This window comes from Xenopus laevis, chromosome 1S, assembly GCF_017654675.1.
Source record: "Xenopus laevis strain J_2021 chromosome 1S, Xenopus_laevis_v10.1, whole genome shotgun sequence".
Classification (NCBI taxonomy): domain Eukaryota; kingdom Metazoa; phylum Chordata; class Amphibia; order Anura; family Pipidae; genus Xenopus; species Xenopus laevis.
The window spans coordinates 188,599,654-188,621,070 of NC_054372.1; the positions used below are offsets into that span (position 1 = coordinate 188,599,654).

A 21,417-nucleotide genomic window follows, 5' to 3' on the forward strand; every position below is an offset into this window, starting at 1 on the left:
ACATTGAGGCTAATGCCACACAGGGCTCAAAAGTGGCATGCTGAAATATGCAGCCCAAGAATGTCGGTAGGGGAGCATAATTATAGGGGTTATTCACCTTTAAATTAACTGTTAGTATGATGTACAGAGTGATATTCTGACTCACGAGGAAACTTCGGGTGACTTGAAAGCCAAAGCGATCAGATTGCTAGGTGGCAAGGCATTTAGGGGAGTTTAGTCGCCGAAGAAGAGACTATTTTAGGAAGGTTAATCTCCCCTAGTAGCCTAGTCCGCCACCACCCTTACATTCATGCAAAATGTTATTTTAACGGTAAGCCACTAAGAGAAGACATTGCGGTTTTTATCTATAGGAAGCTATGTATAAAATGTAATTTATTCTGCATACCAACTTTGATGGGGATAAGTATGTCTCTCTTCATAATGGTAGCTTCTCTTAGCATATATTTGAGACCATTAAAGGGGTTGTTCACCTACCAACACTTTTTCCAGCCCAGTTGGTTTCAGAGAGTTCACCAGAAATAGACTTTTTCCAACTACTTTATATTTGTGACCGTTTTTCTAATATTGAAGTGTAAAGTTTAATTTTTCTCCTTCTAAAGCAGGTTTGATACATTTAGCGGATACATGTTTTCTTTGTACCTGCTGAGCAGAATCCCTAAATTTCATTAAAGGGGTTGTTCACCTTTGAGTAAATTGTTAGTATGATGTAGAGAGTGATATTCTGAGAAATTTTGCATTCAGTTTTCACTTATTATTTGGGGTTTTTGAGTTATTTAGCTTTTTATTCAACAGCTCTCCAGTTTGCAATTTCCGCAATCTGGTTGCTAGAGTCCAAATTACCCTGGCAACCAGGCACTGATTTAAAGAAGAGACTGGAATATGAGTAGGAGAGGGGCTGAATACAAAGATGAGTAATAAAACGTAGCAATAACAATACATTTGTAGCCTTACAGGGCATTTGTTTTCAGATGAAAGCTGGAAAGAATTAGAGGAAGATGACAAATAATTCAAAAACTGTATTATAAAAATAAAGACCAATTAAAATGTTACCTAGAATTGGACATTCTATAACATACTAAAAGTTAACTTAAAGAGATACTGTCATGGGAAAAACATGTTTTTTTCAAAACACATCACATGACTGGGGGCTCCTGGGAAACTGACAATATGTCTAGCCCCATTTCAGATTTCAAAATTGAATGTAAAAAAAAATCAGTTAGCTCTTTTGAAAAATGGATTTCAGTGCAGAATTTTGCTGGAGCTGCACTTTTAACTAATACATTTTGAAAAAAACATGTTTTCCCATGACAGTATCCCTTTAAAGGCAGCTGTAAGAATTGATGCACTAGTTGCTAATATTCTAAAGATACTGCTGAGAAATGTATCAACTAATGTAGCAAATTGTAACAGTTTACAGTCTGCACTTGAATAACAGCTGCCAGACTGAAATATCAGAGACGGACATTAAACTTAGATTTTGGAGAAACTGTAAAAAAAATGTAAAGCGGTTGAAAAAGTCTTTATTTTTGGAGAACAATCTGAAAAAAAGTGTTTGGCAGATGAACAACCCCTTTAAACAGATACTATGCACATTACTAAAATTCTGCTTAAAATGTAGAATTTCTTTGACAATTAGTTATTTATTTGTAATTCTATTGCCATATGCAAGGGCACTTAGGTGCTGCAGAGCATTGCTTACCAAATTTGATTCGGTTTCCTTAGTACTTTCTACAGGTGCCTCACCCTATCCATTACCATTCACATCTAGTTAAGAACTTGCCTGGTCTATTCTCAGTCTGTAAATCCTTCTCTGATTTGCTACTGGCTTTCTTAGACCTGAAATGAGACACAAGTAAAGATCTTTTTCCACAAAGGCCTAGAATTTCCACTTATCTCTGAAGTCACAGCAGTATCATTGAGCTGCAGATTGCTCTTGCAAATGAGCTTTTCCTTTATTCTCTTACTGTTTCCATCTGGTTAGTGGCACTGGACAAAGGATCTGAGGGTAGTGGGTGTAGCATTTCCTTCTGAGTATCTCAACTGACGCCTGTCTGGCTGCTGAAATAAGAGAATTTTTTTGACGCTTGTTGAATATTGTACTGGCTCAGCTTTAAAGGAGAACTATCGCGAAAATGAATATTCAGTATTAGCTTCCGCATACTGAAATAAGAAACTTTCTAAATACAATCAATTAAAAATTTTGTACCGTTTCTGAAATAATCAAGTTTATCTTCACTATCCCTCTCTCCCCTCATTCTGTCTTCATTCAGGAGTTGGGTGTCAGCTGAATGATCCAATATATCTCATAGGGGGGGCTAATTTTGCCTAGAAGATGTATTAGAGCTCACTCTATTAAAATCACCAGACATCATGTCTCTCTACGTGCAGAATTTGTGTAAAAGGCAGCTATTTTGTTAGATGTTGTTTTTACTGGAATCAGTTATTTGAATTAGTTCCAATTCATCTTCCATAAGGGGATCATTCATCTGAGAATCTCAGAATTTTTAATTTATTGTATTTAGAAAGTTTCTAACTCCAGTATAAGGAAGCTTACCGTATATACTCGAGTATAAGCCGAGGTACCTAATTTTACCTCCAAAAACTGGGAAAGCTTATTGACTCGACTATAAGCCTAGGGTGAGAAATGCATCAGCTTCTGGTAAGTTTCAATCAAAAAATTAAGGGTTCTGCTCCCATTGGAGGTGCCGGCGTCTCGTTTTGGGATGCCGGCGACCATTCTTGGACGCCGGCGAATATCCTTGGAGACTATTCTTGGGCGCCGGCCACTATTCTTGGGTGCCGGCGACCGTTTTTGCGCTTGACCCGAGTATAAGCCGAGGTAGAGTTTTTAAGCATATTTTGGGGGCTGAAAAACTCAGCTTTTACTCGAGTATATACGGTATATTAAATTTCCATTTAAGCGATTGTTCACCTTCAAGTTCTAGCTTTGACCCCAGTCATTGTTCTTCATCCATGTTGGTCTCCGGCTTCTGCAGTGGCCAGCCCAGCTGTGACCTTGCATTCCAGAGTTGTGGCATTTCATTGTTAAAGAGAAATAAATTCTCTTTTTTTTAATATCATAACCTTTATTTGCATGCCGTTTTATTACTGATCTTTCTATTCAGGCCTCGTCTATTCATATTCCAGTCTTATTCAAATCAATGCATGGTTGCTAGGGTAATTTAGACCCTAGTTACCAGATTGGGTAAGATGCAAATTGAAGAGCTTCTGAATAAAAAGCGAAATAACTCAAAAACCTTCAATAATAAAAAATGGAAACAAATTGCAAATTGTCTTAGAATATCCCTCTCTACATCATACTGAAAGTTCTCAAAGTTGAACCACCCCTTTTACTTTCCAGATACAAATTATTAAAGCCCTCCAGCTACATAATTCGAACATTAACTTTCTTTAATACATGCCATCGTTCCAGTCCAGAAATTCATGTAGCAGGGCATGAATTAAAAACAAAAAAAAAAATGAAAATGTTACTGACTTGCTTGTGAACTGGTGTAAATGTATTGTTTGTTTTCACATCTGTATAAAAACTTTTACTAAAGTCTCTTCCAACCTCCATGTTTAATTTCGCTAAGAAAAAATGTGTATGTTGTTGCAGGTTCTTTGCATTTCCAGAGGACACACACACATACACACACCACTCAGTGGTAGTTATGACAAGGAGCTAATATTCCTAAACTGCCAGCGTAAAGAAGAACCCATGATTCCTATATGTCCAGTTGTATCCTTCACCTATGGTGAGTATCTCTTGCACGTGTTTTATTTTAATTCAGTACAGGTATAGGACCTGTTATCCAGAATGATCGGGACCTGGGGTTTTCCGGATAACTGATCTTTCCGTAATTTGGGTCTTCATGCCTTAAGTCTACTAGAAATTCATTTAAACATGAAATAAACCCAATAGGCTGGGTTTGCTTCCAATAAGGATTAATTATATCTTAGTTGGGATCAAGTACAAGCTACTGTTTTATTATTACAGAGAAAAAGGTAATCGCTTTTAAGAATTTGGATTATTTGGATAAAAGGGAGTCTATGGGAGACAGCCATTCCGTAATTCGGAGCTTTCTGGATATCGGGTTTCCGGATAAGGGATCCTATACCTGTACACTGTAGCTCTAGGTCTTCTAGCAAGATGATGCCACCAGTTTAGGTCTGGTGCTCCATCTGTATTTGTTAGTATCTAGTAGGCCATGGCATAGTTTTTTTATCTACCTTGCCAGTGACAGGCACTTGCTACTCCATTGCTGGATGGCATCCATTGATCCCTAAGGGCAATGACGCACACGCTGAATCACCTGCACCTGCACCCTCCCATTAACATGCCTTGTTTCCAAGCACATATTACAGGTATGGGATCAATTATCCAGAAACCCATTCTCCAGAAAGTTCAGAATTACGGAAAGACCATCTGCCATAGACTCTCTTATCCAAATAATATAATTTTCTACATCATACTAAAAGTTAAACAGGTGAACAACCCCTGTACTCTGTGCTTTTCCAGGTTGACTACTGTCTGTTTTTTGGGTCTCTTGTATTTAGCCACCAGGAGGAGATATAAAAAAAAAATGGGTGTTTTAAAGTAATGAAATAGTCATATACTGTTGCTCTGGTAAAACTGATGTGTTTGCTTCAGAAACACTACTATAGTTCATATAAACAAGCTGCTGTGTAGCAATGGTGGAAATTGAAAAAAGGCTATATGTCACAGGTTAAATAGTGGATAACAGATAACACCATTATGGTCTACAGAGCTTATCTGTTATCTTCTGTGTAACCTGAGCCTTTTCTCCTTTGAATGGCTGCCCCCACAGCAGCTTATTTATATAAATCTACTGTGTATCCTGTGCTTGAATGGCTGCCCCCATGGCTACACAGCAGCTTGTTCATATAAACTATAGTAGTACTTATCTGTTATCTACTGTGTATCCTGTGCTTGAATGGCTGCCCCCATGGCTACACAGCAGCTTGTTCATATAAACTATAGTAGTACTTATCTGTTATCTACTGTGTATCCTGTGCTTGAATGGCTGCCCCCATGGCTACACAGCAGCTTGTTTATGTAAACTATAGTAGTACTTATCTGTTATCTACTGTGTATCCTGTGCTTGAATGGCTGCCCCATGGCTACACAGCAGCTTGTTCATATAAACTATAGTAGTACTTATCTGTTATCTACTGTGTAACCTGTGCTTGAATGGCTGCCCCCATGGCTACACAGCAGCTTGTTTATATAAACTATAGTAGTACTTATCTGTTATCTACTGTGTATCCTATGCTTGAATGGCTGCCCCCATGGCTACACAGCAGCTTGTTTATATAAACTATAGTAGTACTTATCTGTTATCTACTGTGTAACCTGTGCTTGAATGGCTGCCCCCATGGCTACACAGCAGCTTATTTATATAAACTATAGTAGTACTTATCTGTTATCTACTGTGTAACCTGTGCTTGAATGACTGCCCCCATGGCTACACAGCAGCTTGTTTATATAAACTATAGTAGTACTTATCTGTTATCTACTGTGTATCCTGTGCTTGAATGGCTGCCCCCATGGCTACACAGCAGCTTGTTTATATAAACTATAGTAGTACTTATCTGTTATCTACTGTGTATCCTATGCTTGAATGGCTGCCCCCATGGCTACACAGCAGCTTGTTTATATAAACTGCTTCTGTGTTAGCACAGAGCCCCTGTATAAGGACTGTTGCCATATAGGAAATGTCTGTATACTTTCCACTTTTTTTGTTACGTGCTTTCATCTTCACTTTTCCTTATTTGTCTCTTATTTTATTTACTTTCCTAGTTCTGCTTTTTGGTTTTTTTTTTTTCCTGTTACCATTCAGAGTTAACCTGAATTTTTGTTACAAGATTATTTCCTACAATGTCTTTTAAATAGTAAATTCATTGTATTATGTTATAATCGTGCACGGAATAAATTTGATGAACAACTTGGAATGCATGCAAAGTATTGTAGGATTGTATTAAGTCCTGTGGGATTTCTACTTGGCTGCGAACATCCCTCTAGTAAAGCAATTACTTTGTGAGTTCTAGGAGGGAAACAGGAGCAGCGTGGGAGCCTGTTCCACCCACATCTATCCGCAGATTTTGCCTGGTGTGAGTAGCAGCGGGGGGTGTGCGTTTGTTCCAGCAGCAACTGCCAATTAATCCCTGTGCCAGAACAATTCTTTAGGGGTAGCTAATGTTGTTCCTCCCTTTCATTGCTTATACCCTATGGGGCCCCCCCCCTGCCTTTATGAGAATTCTTCCATTGTATCTATTTGTTGCAGCTCTGTACAGAATGGTTTTGGAATATGTGAAGGATTTGTTGATAGTCCTGACCTCCGGTATCTAATAGAAGTGGCCCTGTAATAACTAGGGATGCACTGAATCCAATATTGTGGATTCGACCAAACCCCCGAATCCTTCGCGAAAGATTCGGCCGAATACCGAATCTGAATCCTAATTAGCATATGCAAATTAGGGGTGGGAAGGGGGAAACATTTTTACTTCCTTGTATTGTGACAAAAAATCATGTGATTTCTCTCCCCGCTCCTAATTTTCATATGCAAATTCGGATTCGGTTCGGCCAGGCAAAAGGGTTTGGCCGAATTCTGCTGAAAAGTCATGTGCTTTCAGAAAGAGCCAACACTTTAGGATGGAACTGCTTTCTGGCTGGCTGTTGTTTCTCCTACTTAATGTAACTGAACGTGTGTGGGACCCGGATTTTACTATTGAGTTTTGTTCTTAGATCTACCAGGCAGCTGTTATCTTGTGTTAGGGAGCTGTTATCTGTTACCTTCCTATTGTTCTATTGTAAGGCTACTGGAGGGGGATGATAGTACTCCAACTTGCATTAAAGATTGACTTGACGTTTATCAGAGCACAAGTCACATGACTGGGGGCTCCTGGGAAACTGATGTCTAGCCCTATGTCCGATTTCGAAATTTAAATATAAAAAAATCGGTTTGCTCTTTTGAGGAATGGATTTCAGTGCAGAATTCTGCTGGAGCAGCACTATTAACTGATGTGTTTTGGGAAAAAAACACATTTTCCTATGACATTATCCCTTTAAGAACATACCTACTGACCCTATTTCGTACGTAACCTGGGGACTGCCTATACTCTGGTTCAGCTCCAGATCCCCAAGACAAGACATAGCAAGTACATGGTCACCACCTCTTCAGATTGCAGATCACTTCTCAAGGGTGGTGGGTGCAACATACAGAAGGATGTGGAGTAGCACAGTGCTGCTCACACCAGGCAATACTTGCCCTTCAAATACAATTCTAGTTGTGGGGCAACATGGGCTTCTGTATAGTTCCTGGGTCCTTCCAGTCAACAAAAGGGATTATTGGTGAGTAGCAACTCAACCAATTTACGTTTGTTTTCTGCATAAGAATCTTTTCTTGAATTGTATCAATATTAACATGTTTTTCTTTTCCTCTTCAAAGTGCCCAGCCGGCTTGGTGAAGAAGCCAAAATGGCTACTGGCAACTACTTCGGATTTACCCATGGTGCAGCTGCTCAGTATAGGTGAGATGTGTTCATTTTCTTTACAGTTAGAGCTGTGGGAGATGCTGCAAACAAGATCACTAGCCCAGCATGTTGTTGCTGAAGCAAGGGGAACATGTTTGCTACAGTGACTAGTGGATGTAGAAGCGCTTGGTCTATAAAATGGCATTAGGCCACAACTTCACTTCCCACTTACAATATATATGAAAACCTTGCACTCTTGAATATTGCTTTTTTGAATGTCTGCATTTGGTTTATTTATTGTCTTGAGTATGTGAGTGAAGTAGCATGGCAACACTTGGTAACAAGTAGTAGTTTATCTCCTTCCTGCTTCATCCTTCTTACTATCCTACAAAGTAAGCCTAAAATAAAGCTACCAGACTAGATTAAAGGGCAAGGAAAGCCTATTTCACGAGGCGGTGCCCTATCCTGTCTGCTGGGCAGGCGTTTTTTTGCCTTAAAGTCTCCAGTGCTTGGTTTTTGCAATTACCCATAAATAAAATAAAACTTGCCAGGTTGATTGTACAGGTATGGGACCTGTTATCAGAATACTCTGGACCTGGGGTTTTCTGGATAACGGATATTTCTGTAATTTGGGTCTTCATGCCTTAAGTCTACTAGAAATTAATTTAAACATTAAATAAACCCAATAGGCTGGTTTTGCTTCCAATAAGGATTAATTATATCTTAGTTGGGATCAAGGACAAGCTACTGTTCTATTATTACAGAGAAAAGGGAAATAGTTTTTAAAAATTTGGATTATTTGGATAAAATGGGAGTCTATGGGAGACAGCCATTCCATAATTCTGAGCTTTCTGGATAACGGGTTTCCAGATAAGAGATCCTATACCTGTACAGATATGGGGCCTGTTATCCAGAATGCTCAGGACCTGGGGGTTTCCAAATAACGTATCTTTCTGTAATAAGGTTCTTCATACTTTGTCTACTAGAAAGTAGGGGTGCACCGAATCCACTATTTGGATTCGGCCGAACCCCCGAATCCTTTGCGAAAGATTCGGCCGAATACCAAACCGAATCTGAATTCTAATTTGTATATTCCTTTCCCATCCCTAATTTGCATATGCAAATTTGGGTTCGGCTGGGCAGAAAGATTCAGCCAAATCCGAATCCGGCTGAAAAAGGTTGAATCCCGAACCGAATCCTGGATTCGGTGCATCCATACTAGAAAATCATATAAACATTAAATAAACCCAATAAGATGGTTTTGCTTCCAATAAGGATTAATGATATCTTTGTTGGGACCAAGTACAAGCTACAGTTTTTGTTTTTTTTTTATTACAGAGAAAAGGAAATCAATTTGAAATCTGTATTATTTTATAATGAGTCTATCGGAGACCGTATTTCTGTAATTCAGAGCTTTCCAGATAATGGGTTTCTGGATAACGGATCCCATATCCGTACTGCACACATGAGAATAAAACCCCTGTGGATGAGATATCTGACAATTTAGCACCTTTCTTGTCCTTTAAAAAAGGGGTTCTAAACTTAACCATCAGTCTGTCCCTCTACACCCTCAAGTTTTTTGTAACAGAAAAACAGAGATTGTCATTTTGGATTCATTTTATTACCCTCTAAATCAATATCCGGATAAGGGACATATTTGTTCAGTGCAACTCCAATTGCAGGTACAGGTATGAGATCAGTTATCCAGAAAGCTCAGAATTACGGAAAGGTTGTCTCAGAATCCATTCAATCCAAATATTCCAGATTAAAAAAAATAATAATAATAATTTCTCTGTAATTGATCACAATTAAGATATAATTAATCCTTATTGAAAGCAAAACCAGCCTATTGAGTTTATTTAATGTTTACGTGATTTTCTAGTAGACTTAAGATATGAAGATCCAAATTACAGAAAGATCTGTTATCTGAAACCCCCAGGTCCCGAGCATTCTGGATAACAGGTCCCATACCTGTACGAATAATATGATGCCGGATTACATTAATGCAGCCGGTGGCTGTAACAGCTTTGAGAAGATCTTTAGTCTCCAGTATTGTCTTACTTTTTTTAAAGTAATGAAAATATAATGCAGTGTTGGCCTGCACTGGTAAAACTGATGTTTGCTTCAGAAACACTACTATTGTTTATATATATATATATATATATATATATATATATATATATAAGCTGCTGTGGAGCAATGGGGGCAGCGATTCAAAGGAGAAAAGGCTCAGGTTACACAGCAGATAGCAAATAAGCTCTGTCTGTCTAATGGTGTTATCTGTTATCCATTAGTTAACCTGTGCCATATAGCCGGTTTTCAATTTCCGCCATTGCTCCACAGCAGCTTGTTTATATAAACTATAGTAGTGTTTCTGAAGCAAACACACCAGTTTTACCAGTGCAGGACAACCGTACATGATATTATCATTACTTTAAAACACTTACATTTTTTGGTGTTACTGTAAGTGCCAACTATTGGTATAAATTAGTCCTGCAATCATCCGGCAATACTTTCTACAGGTAAATCGTAGCAATCTTCTTCACAAGAGGGACCGTTTTTAAAGCATTGCTGGATTCACATTAGAGTTGGTTCAGTGAAATGTGTTAAAGGACATGTAAAGCCTACATTTTCCTACCATGTATATAAGTTGGGCACATCTCCCCCACCAAAATGGCATTATTTTTACTGCATTCATCCCCTCCATTTGACAGTCATCACATTTTTCTAAAACAAATAGCAGCTGTCACCCGGGGGCCATTTTCCCTCTGACACATCATCAGTGCATTTATATCTGCCAACAGCACATATGTGATGTAAAATAAAGTTCATGTAATTGAAGAAGGCAGACTAACACAGGCATAATTTACTACAATGACCATTCCTGCTTGGATTGAGCACTGTAATGGTTAAGCCAAGCTCAAGAGGATGTTTTTTAGCAAGTGAGGGAATACAGGGTTATGGAAGATAGCTCATAGTACAAGTTGATTCAGGGACTATTCCATTTTGGAGCCAGGATGAATTTTTTTTTCCCCTCTGAGGCAAATTGGAGAGGCTTCAGATGGGTTTTTTTTTTTGCTTTTGTTTTTTTTGCCTTCCTCTGGATCAACTGGCAGTTAGGCAGTTTAAAAAAAAAGTTAAGGTTGAACGTGATGGACTTGTCTTTTTTTTTTCAACCTAACTTACTATGTTAGAGAGGGGGTTAGGATTTAAAAATAGGAGCTGACAGCTAGAGCAGAGTTTCTATGGGAACCAGCAATGCCATCTCTTCATTGGCTGCTAGACTGGAGGATGTGTTTATTAATCTGAGTTGAGAAGAACTGAGCATGCTCATGAGCCAACAGCCAAAGGATATTCCTGAGGGAGGGGGGTGAGTGGGTTAGAGGAGTAGAAGGAATCTTGGGTGATTAAGGGATGCTGCAGCCTTACTGTTACTGAACAACCAGAGTGTCCGGTATTTAGAGATTTCAAAGAGGCTCTTCAGTGATTACATTTTTGTGTGGGGGTTTACATGTTCTTGTTTTCTTCTGCAGCCAACAGCCAGCATCTGGTGTAGCTTATTCTCATCCCACAACTGTGGCAAGTTATACTGTCCATCAGGCACCAGTTGCTCCTCACACAGTTACAGCAGCGTACGCCCCAGCAGTTGCAACTGTTGCAGTTGCACGTCCAGCACCTGTGGCTATGGCAGCTACAGCAGCTGCTTATGGTGGTTACCCTGCAGCCCACACAGCAACAGATTACGGCTACACACAGAGGCAGCAAGAAGCTCCGCCTCCACCCCCTCCTGTCACCACACAGAATTACCAGGTCTGTATAATATATAACATGAACAATGATGTGTAAAATAAATAAAGGCTAAACTGCACGGGAGATTTTGTAGGATGGTGTCGGATTGACAGAACACATTCTACAATTCAGATGGGTCAAAATATAATGGTACTGATACAAAATAAAGAAAACTATGATTTGTAAAGTACATGGAAGATTTGTCATCTGGCTTGCCCTTTGTATCTGACCCCTGCATGCTGCACCTTCAATCTGCTGGTGTATGACCAACTTTTTTTTTTTCTGAATTAAAGGGGTTGTTCACCTTTGAGTTAACTGTTAGTAAGATTTAGAGAGTGATATTCTGAGACTATTTACGATTGGTTTTAATTTTTTATTATTTGTGTTTTTTAGCTTTTATTCAGCAGCTCTACAGTTTGTCATTTCTGCAATCTGGTTGCTAGAGTCCAAAATATCCTAGCAACCATGCATCTATTTGGATAACAGACTGGGATATGAATAGGCAAGGCCTGAATAGAAAGATGAGTAATAAAAAGTAGCAATAATAATACATTTGTAGCCTTACAGAGCATTTGTTTTTTAGATGGGGGTCAGTGACCCCCAATTGAAAGCGGTAAAGATTCGTAAGAAGGCAAATAATTAAAAAACTTTAAAAAAAATAAATAAATGCCTATTGAAACGTTTCTTAGAATTAGCCTTTCTATAACATACTAAAAGTTAGGTGAACCACCCCTTTAAATACATTGATGGGCAGATTTGTCAAGTGTGAATTTAGAACTCGCCACAATAAAACTCGCTCGCTTTCTTTTTAATCCTATGGGATTTGTAAAAGCATATTTATGAAATGCTGAACTCCATTGGTGAATATGATTCTAAAAATCCCATAGGTTTGAATAGAACATGGGTGATTTTTTTCTGTGGTGAGTTCTGATCTCACATTCTGCCCCTGAATGTCTGCTGTAGATGCATGAACAAAACACCATCTGATCTCCCTTAAAGGATCAGTAACATCCGCTTTTTTATTCAAGAATTCCGTGTAGAACGGGAAAAATAGACATATTAATCTTTTAAATCGCGAAGTCTTTATTAAGAAATAACTTGCCAAAACTCCGCGTGTGATCCTCTTCAGAAAAGGCGACGATCCATCTTGCGGCACTCGATTCCTCCTCCCTAGCTATCTCCTATAAGGAAGGCAGTGAGGAAAAATTGAGCGCCGCATGATGGATTGTCGCCTTTACTGAAGAGGAGCGCAAGCAGAGTTTCTGTAGGTTATTTCTTAATAAAGACTTAGCGATTTTTAAAGTTTAATATGTCTGGGTTTTTTTGTTCTACGCAAACAAATTTTTTTAACAAAAAAATTGATGTTACTGGTCCTTTAATATTACAGCTTTATCTATGTGGCATCCTACTAAATCTTGTGCTGTTGCATGGTGTTGCATTACAAGATCAAAAAGATCTGACCTACAAAATCTGATTAAAATCTCCTATGTAGTGTAGCTCTAAAGCTTCAAGCTTTTTGTAATTTGAATAATGACTTAATAACGGACAATGTTGCTGTTGACAGACAATATATGATAGCACAGACCTCAACCTGACAGTTTCTCCACAGCTGTATTTCTGCTGGAGCGGAAGTTCTCTCATTTATGAGACTTGGTATTCAGGCCAATAATGCACATTTGACCAGTGCAAAATGGTTTTCATGTATGACCATGACAGGGAGGCACTGGAAGTATTGTCTCTCTCTCTCTCCACTGTTTATATTACCTCAGCAGACGAAAAATTCCCATGTACAGGTATGGGACCTGTTATCCAGAATGCTCAGGACCTGGGGCTTACGGATAACGGATCTTTCTGTATTTGGATCTTCATACCTTTAAAATCATGTAAACATTAAATAAACCCAATAGGCTGGTTTTGCCGTTAATAAGGATTAATTCTATCTTAGTTTGGATCAAGGACAAAGTACTGTTTTATTATTACAGAGAAAAAGGAAATCATAACAAAAAAAATAATTCTGGAGAACCAGTTTCTGGATAACGGATCACGTACCTGTTCCATGCACATTGTTTCCATGTGCCCCAACTTTCCATGCAGGTTTGATTGCTTACAGCCCAGCATAAGTGTGTGCCACTGCCTGGTCTAGTATGGTTTGTCCCACCCAGAGTGATGGCTGTATTAGCCATATTCTCCAGTGGATAAAGCCCACAGGGGTTTGTGTAGCCTTTAATTTTTTTTCTAGTAGCCGGTAGGGGTGGGTGAATTTTTTCGCCTTGTTTCGCCACGGAAATGACGCCTATAGTACTTGTATGGCGTCTTGTGTCAGAAAAAAACGCTGCACGTCAAAAGTTTTTGACACCCGTAAACTTTTATGGGTGTCGTGACATTTCGGCAGCGGCAAATTTTTCCTGAAATGAAACTGATCAAATCCACCCAAGCCTAGTAGCTGGTATTTGATGGGTGTAGGTTTATAAAATATAAAATTTAAGGCAAAAAAACACTGTTAAATCGTGTAGCTAGTTGATAGAATTAATAGCTCCAAAGCTATGTGTTAATACAGGTATGAAATCCATTATCCTTAAACCCGTTATCCAGAAAGCTCCGAATTACGGAAAGGCCGTCTCCCATGGACTCATATCCAAATCTGAATTTTTAAAAAAATTCTGTAATAATAAAACAATAGCTTGTACTTGATCCGAACTGAGATATAATTAATCGTTACTGGAAGTGTACTGGGTTTATTTAATGTTTACATGATTTTCATTATCTGGAAAACCCCAGGCCCTGAGCATTCTGGATAACCGGTCCCATACCTGTATATTCAGAATCAAATATAAAATACTTCATTGTAAAGTTTTTCTAAAAAACATAAAAGCTGCTTTAAGCTTGTAATCTCTAAAGGCCACAAACCATACTTTTGTTTTTTTTTCCTCTCATCTAGGACTCGTATTCTTATGTCCGCTCCACTGCACCCGCTGTAGCCTACGACAGTAAACAGTACTACCAACAGCCTACGGCTACTGCAGCTGCTGTAGCGGCTCAACCTCAGCCATCGATAGCAGAAACCTATTATCAGACAGGTATGTTCCAACAGAACATTTTTGTTCTTATTCAGAATAGAACTAGATAATATATGTAGAAAGTCTACATATTCTGTATCTGGTTTTGTCAGTGTGTTCTGTGCAGGGGTAAATTTTTCAGTCCGGCATATTAAAGAAACTAACATCAAAAAATAAATTGTTTTAAAGTAATAAAAATATAATGCAGTGTTGGCTTTAGAAACACTACTATAGTTTATATAAACTATAGTAGTACTTATCTGTTATCTACTGTGTATCCTGTGCTTGAATGGCTGCCCCCATGGCCACACAGAAGCTTGTTTATATAAACTATAGTAGTACTTGTCTATCTACTGTGTATCATGTGCTTGAATGGCTGCTCCCATGGCTAAACAGCAGCTTATTTATATAAACTATAGTAGTACTTATCTGTTATCTACTGTGTATCCTGCGCTTGAATGACGGGCCCATGGCTACACAGCAGGGTGTTTATATAAACTATAGTAGTACTTATCTGTTATCTACTGTGTATCCTGCGCTTGAATGACTGGCCCCATGGCTACACAGCAGCCTGTTTATATTAACTATAGTAGTACTTATCTGTTATCTACTGTGTATCCTGCGCTTGAATGACTGGCCCCATGGCTACACAGCAGGGTGTTTATATAAACTATAGTAGTGTTTCTGAAGCAAATACATCAGTTTTACCAGTGTAGAGCAACAGTACATGGCGATTTCATTACTTTAAAACACTTTAATTTTTTGGCGTTACAGTTCCTTTAACCATAGATGTCTAATATGCATCAGACTGAAACAAAACCAATTGCTAGTAGGTTGTACTGTTAAGCTTTATGTCATCATTACATGTTTTTTGTAATTTTGATAGAACGTCCTTTGCTGCTTTAAATTGCCTGACTAAATTAAGTTGTTTTTTGCAACGCGTCTTTTTCCCTCCTGTGTACCAGCTCCTATCGCCTTGTCTCTTCCAGTTGCTCCCAAGGCTGGTTACAGCCAGGGTGCTGCACAGTATACGCAAGCGCAACAAACTCGACAAGTGACTGCCATCAAACCAGCCAATCCTAGCCCTGCCTCAACGACATTCTCTATATATCCCGTTTCCTCCTCTGTGCAGCCAGTAGCAGCCGCAGCCAGTGTAGTCCCCTCCTACACACAAAGTGCTACATATAGTAACACTGCTGTGACCTATTCTGGTAAGTTGTGAAGCTGCATTTTTATTTCATAAATATTGTGTGTAACTTTTTTTCTATATGTGCTTGACTTGTGCTTTGCTTTCATCTAATAGGTGCCGCTTATTCTGGATATGAAGCTGCAGTGTACTCCGCTGCATCATCCTACTACCAGCAGCAGCAGCAGCAACAACAAAAACAGGCAGCGGCAGCTGCTGCTGCAGCAGCCACTGCAGCATGGACTGGGACCAACTTTACTAAAAAAGCTCCATTCCAAAATAAGCAACTGAAACCGAAGCAACCCCCCAAACCACCACAGATACATTACTGTGATGTGTGCAAGATCAGCTGTGCTGGCCCGCAGGTGAATCCTATGTTTCAAATGCTTTATTGGACAACGATAATCTTCATAAACTAACACTCCCCCCCCCTTTTTTTTTTTATTTAACGTATCCATTAAAAGTGATGCTCCTGCAGAATTCTGCACTGAAATCTATTTCTCAAAAGAGCAAACACATTTTTTTTTTTATTTCATTTTGAAATCGGATATGGGGCTAGACATTGTCATTTTCCCAGCTACCCCCAGTCATGTAATTTGTGCTCTGATAAGCTTCAGTCACTCTTTACTGCTGTATTGCAAGTTGGAGTGGTATCACCCCCTAAACCAGTGATCCCCAACCACTAACTTGTGAGCAACAAGTTGCTCCCCAAACCTTTGGATGTTGCTCTCACTGGCTTTAAAGCAGGTGCTTATTTTTATAGTCCATGCTTGGAAGAAAGTTTTAATTGCATAAAACAAAGTATACTGACAAGTAGAGTCTCCTGTAGGCTGTCAGTCCACATAGGGGCTATCAAATGGCCAATCACAGCCCTTATTTGGCACCCAAGGGACTTTTTCGTGTTTGTGTTTCTCCCCAACTCTTTTTACATTTGAATGTGGCTCACGGGTAAAAAAAAGGTTGGGGACCCCTGCCCTAAACCGTAGATGTGAATACCTCCTAAAAGTAGAACAGCGAGTGATAAAATACAAAACGTTTATTAGGACGTTAATAGGCTAAATGGCACACGCCTGTACAATGCTTATATAGGGCTTGTGACCAATCAGGAAAGCAACACATATATTAACCAATCACAATCAGTGAAGACAAATTGCCTGTTTAAATGCTTATTTACATACATACTTCACCCACTGTAGTATACTCGTATAAGAGTTACAAAAAACATATACCTAGTCAAAACATCAATACTCGAAGAAAAATAAGAATAAATAAATGGTGGTAACAAAAGTGCCAGAAAGTAACAAAAAAATTTGTGAAGAAAATTAAAAATTCAAAAATCTGAAAAATAAAGAATAATGATGTATACATAGATAGAATAAAAATAGTAAATAAGTAGCACAGAAGAATGTCTCCAATTTCTTATTTGATAAAAAGTACTCATGGAAAATGATATAACCGTAAATCCGTTATATTTTAGATTCTGAGCACAGGATACAATGCAATGTCATTTCAAGGTATAAAGCACTTATTCAAACGAATTGAAGGGCTCTAAAAGGTGTGATATTACCCCCCTCCCTCTCCCTTTCCCTACAAGCAGCCTAACAGAACAATGGGAAGATAACCAGATAGCAACTCCCTAACACAAGATAACAGCTGCCTGGTAGTTCTTAGAACAATACGCAGTAGTAAAATCCAGGTCCCACTGCTACAGATGCAGTTAGATTGAGTAGGAGAAACAACAGCCTGCCAGAAAGCAGTTCCATCCTAAAGTGCTGGCTCTTTCTGAAAGCACATGACCAGGCAAAATGACCTGAGATGCACCTACACACCAATATTACAACTAAAATATATACTTGCTTGTTTAGGAATGAAATTTAATATTGTAGAGAGAATTACTTGCAGTGTAAACCGTGTAATTTAGATATAAAAATCATGACAGAATCCCTTTAAAGTTTCAGTGCAGGGGAGGAATTTTTATTTGATATTATTATTTTCCTTAGGTCATAGCTCTGCATTGTCATAGTGACTGAAGCAGGTTTCTAACATAAATCTGTTTTAGAAATGATTGCACAGTAGACCTAAAAACAGACTTGCTATTTTTCTTGTTAGCAAGTGAAATGTAATTGAAAATGGGTTCAGCAAATGATTGATAGACCATCTTAGGAAAGCTATCAAAGCAGTTTATTGCCAATAGATAAGCTACAATAGTGCGAGCTATAACACTATATTTATTCGGTAGACTGCCCTAGAATCTGTTTGTTTAGGATAGCAGCTGCCATATTAGCTTGGTGTGACATCACTTCCTGTCCGAGTCTCTTCCTGATCACTCATAACTCTGAGCTCAGATTACAGCAGGAAGGGGGGAGAGGAAGAGAGGCGCAAACTGAGCATGCTCAAGCCCTGGAGGTTTAAGCTAAAAACAAGAAGTCTGATACAGAAGCCCATGTGTACACAATAGAAGGAAAGAAATGTGGTGGTTGTTTTGACAGAGGAGCAGAATTACTTTGAGGGTTAAGTGGTGTATTCATATAGACCTTTCTGATAAAGCTTACTTAGTTTTAACCTTTCCTTCTCCTTTATACTATTTTCTTAATTTTAAGACTTACAAAGAACATTTGGAAGGTCAAAAGCACAAGAAAAAAGAAGCCGCCTTGAAAGCCTCCCAAAACACAACCAGCAGCAGCACAGCTGTCCGTGGGACCCAGAATCAGCTCCGATGTGAACTCTGTGATGTTTCCTGCACTGGAGCTGATGCCTATGCTGCACACATAAGGGGAGCTAAACACCAGAAGGTACATTCATAGGGTGCACACATTTTGTGACATTACCTTCAATAGGGTCAGTGGGCATGTCAGGTTTAAAAGGATAAAGTAGTACAGGAATGGGACCTGTTATTCAGAATGCTCGAGACCTGGGGTTTTCCGGATATGTGAGATAATTTTAGATTTGAAAGATGATTTTAGAACTATCGAAACAATCCAGTTATATTTATTGCTGTGTTATGCAATGTGTCAAAGGAACTGGGTTTAAATCTGGAGTCCAACCAAGAGAAAACGGCAGGCACTCGCAGATCCCACAAACAGCCTTGTAAAAACACTGAAAACTTTATTTTAGGCCAAAAAGTAGATTCATACATAGCCTTACGCATTTTGTGCTGTCCTGCACTTAATTATAGCCTTAAACAAAAGGCGTCTGCCAGGTATATATACCCCAGACCCACCAATCACCAAAATACATCAATTAACCAATGAAGTAAAAAAAGGGGAGGGGCATTAATAACAATGTACATGCAGTATCCAAGGGCATACTCCCATAGCGATCTTAAAACAGTATATACAGGTATTGGACCTGTTATCCAGAATGCTAGGGACCTGGGGTTTTTTGGATAACAGATCTGTCCATAATCTCTATCTGCATACCTTAAGTCTACTAGAAAATCATGTAAACATTAAATAAACCCAATAGGCCGGCTTTGCTTCCAATATGGATTAATTATATCTTAGTTGGGATCAAGTACAAGCTACTGTTTTATTATTACAGTGAAAAGGATATTATCTTAAAAAATTTGGATAAAATGGAGTGTATGAGAGATGGCCTTTCCGTAATTCAGATGTTTCCAGATAACAGATCACGCACACACACACACACACTAATATGATGTATTATAGCTCTCATTTTTATACAAGGAAATTTGTTAGTAAATATGGAGTCTCTGAAACTGTGCATGAGGGACCCCAGTTTATATGATATGTAGTCATTTGATTTCAGTAGTCATTTGAAGTTTTATTTCTTTCATAAGTTTATATTTTTTAATTTTTTTTCATATCCATCTATCAAAAATATTCGCCATCTGCCATCTTGTTTAAGTAACTTTATTTTAATGCAAAATATTCTTGTAAACTGTTTAGGTCAGGCTTAAACTTTTTGAAAGTATGTGTGATTTTTGTCTGCGTCTTTTCCAGGTTGTAAAATTGCACACCAAACTGGGTAAACCCATTCCATCAACCGAACCAAATGTGGTAAGCCAATCGGTGACTTCCGCAGTCTCTAAAGCATCCGCCACCTCAAGCAGCACATCAAGTGCTAACGGGAGCTCCTCTGTTGCCTCCCCTGCTGTTAAGCTTCTCACTTCTAGCTCCTCTATGAGCACTTCAAACAGCAGCAAAGTGTCCAGTATCTCCTCTACAAGCATTGTCAAGAAAGTAACTACCCCCAAAATCACTTTTATAGGTAAGTAGACATTATTAGATGTATACAGTAGAATATACAGTAAAGAAGAATAAAAGCCCCGCCCCCCGTGCAGTTAAAGGGAAAATATACCACTCCTATAGACATGAGCGCCTACAGTTGGGCATTCTTACAGGTTGGCTATTCTTTAACATACTAAAAGTTAAAGGGATACTGTCATGGGGGGAAAAAAATCAAAATGAATCAGTTAATAGTGCTGCTCCAGCAGAATTCTGCACTGAAATCCATTTCTCAAAAGAGCAAACAGATTTTTTTTATATTCAATTTTGAAATCTGACATGGGCAAGCCTATAATCTGGGTTAGTGGCAAGTGTATAATTTCTTTTGTGCTTTTTTTCTGCCCCTTAAAGGAGAACTAAACCCTAAAAATGCCATATTTTATATACTGAACTTATTGCACCAGCTTGTCAATAGCAGCAATGATCCGGGACTTCAAACTTGTCACAGGGGGTCACCATCTTTGAAAGTGTCTGTGACACTCACATGCTCAGTAGGCTCTGAGCAGCTGTTGAGAAGCTAAGCTTAGGGCTCGTCACTAATTATCCAGCAGAAAATGAGCTTCCCCTGTGATATAAGCTGATGCTACATGTTTGCTGATTATTAAATTCTGATGCTAATTGCACTGGATTCTGTGCTGCCATGTAGTAATTATGTGTATTAATTACTAATCAGCCTTATATTGTGACATTTCTATTCTATGTGTACTGTATATTGTGAGTGGGTCCCTAAGCTCAGTAAGTGACAGCAGCACAGAGCATGTGCAGTGAATCAGCAGAAAAGAAGATGGGGAGCTACTGGGGCATCTTTGGAGACACAGATCTTCTTTGTTAAAGGGCTGTGGTTTCCTTGGGCTGGTACAGAAGCACAAAACAATGTACAACTTTTCTAGCCACTTCTTTAGTTAGGCTTTAGTTCTCCTTTAATATGCAAACTAGATCACTAGATCTGCATGATGTTGCAGAATCAAGGGGAACACGTTTGCTAGAGAAAGCAGCAGTGGGAAATTGGTAGCATTGGTTTATCCTGTCTACTATATTATCCTAGCTGCTACATTCTGTTTGGTTTGTATAGATTTACCCATAAAATTGTCCTTTAAAGGGCATGTAAAGGCAAAAAAATAAAATCCCATTTTTACTTTAATGAAAAAGAAACCTATCTCCAATATACTTTAATTAAAAAATGTGTACAGTTTTTATAAGAAACCTGACAGTATGCAGTGAAATTCTCCCTTCATTTACTGCTGTGGATAGGAATTGTCAGATTGTCCCTAACTGTTGAGCAGGGAAACAATTATACTTATGAACAGCAGGGGGAGCCCCCCCCCTTCCCAGCCATGCAGAACTCAAGCAGCTTTGTTTATGACGATCCCTAAGCAGCCCAGACCACACTGAGCATGTGCACAGTCTTAGTCTTGCAAAGATGTTTAACAAAGTTACAAGATGGTGACCCCCTGTAGCCAACTTTGAAAGCATAAATTATTTGTTTGATTAGGCTTGTGGTGCAGTAAGTTCATGTTTATATTTAGTATACAAAATACAGCATTTCTAGCCTTATTCTATTTTAGACTTTACATGCCCTTTAACTGTGTTAATTACACAGAATATATAGCAGTAAATAAGTAATAGGGAAAGTTGTGCTCACAAT

General features: G+C 38.7%; 1 protein-coding gene and 2 non-coding genes across 3 annotated transcripts in view; all 3 read left to right on the forward strand.

Moving 5' to 3' along the window:
- Nucleotides 1–21,417, forward strand: part of zfr.S (zinc finger RNA binding protein S homeolog) — a gene marked incomplete at its 3' end in the record, with an annotated part of 51,356 nt that overhangs the window by 4,239 nt on the left and 25,700 nt on the right. Inside the window, 8 exon segments of the mRNA NM_001090507.1 lie at nucleotides 3,617–3,755; nucleotides 7,470–7,551; nucleotides 11,028–11,304; nucleotides 14,222–14,360; nucleotides 15,329–15,550; nucleotides 15,643–15,890; nucleotides 18,126–18,317; nucleotides 19,488–19,755. Coding sequence (NP_001083976.1) covers nucleotides 3,719–3,755; nucleotides 7,470–7,551; nucleotides 11,028–11,304; nucleotides 14,222–14,360; nucleotides 15,329–15,550; nucleotides 15,643–15,890; nucleotides 18,126–18,317; nucleotides 19,488–19,755 — 1,465 coding nt within the window. The 5' untranslated portion in view covers nucleotides 3,617–3,718.
- Nucleotides 7,596–7,701, forward strand: LOC121399573. Its single transcript, XR_005965145.1, has one exon. It is a non-coding gene; the product is annotated as a small nucleolar RNA SNORA66 (small nucleolar RNA).
- LOC121399571 lies at nucleotides 20,698–20,811 on the forward strand. Its single transcript, XR_005965142.1, has one exon. It is a non-coding gene; the product is annotated as a small nucleolar RNA SNORA66 (small nucleolar RNA).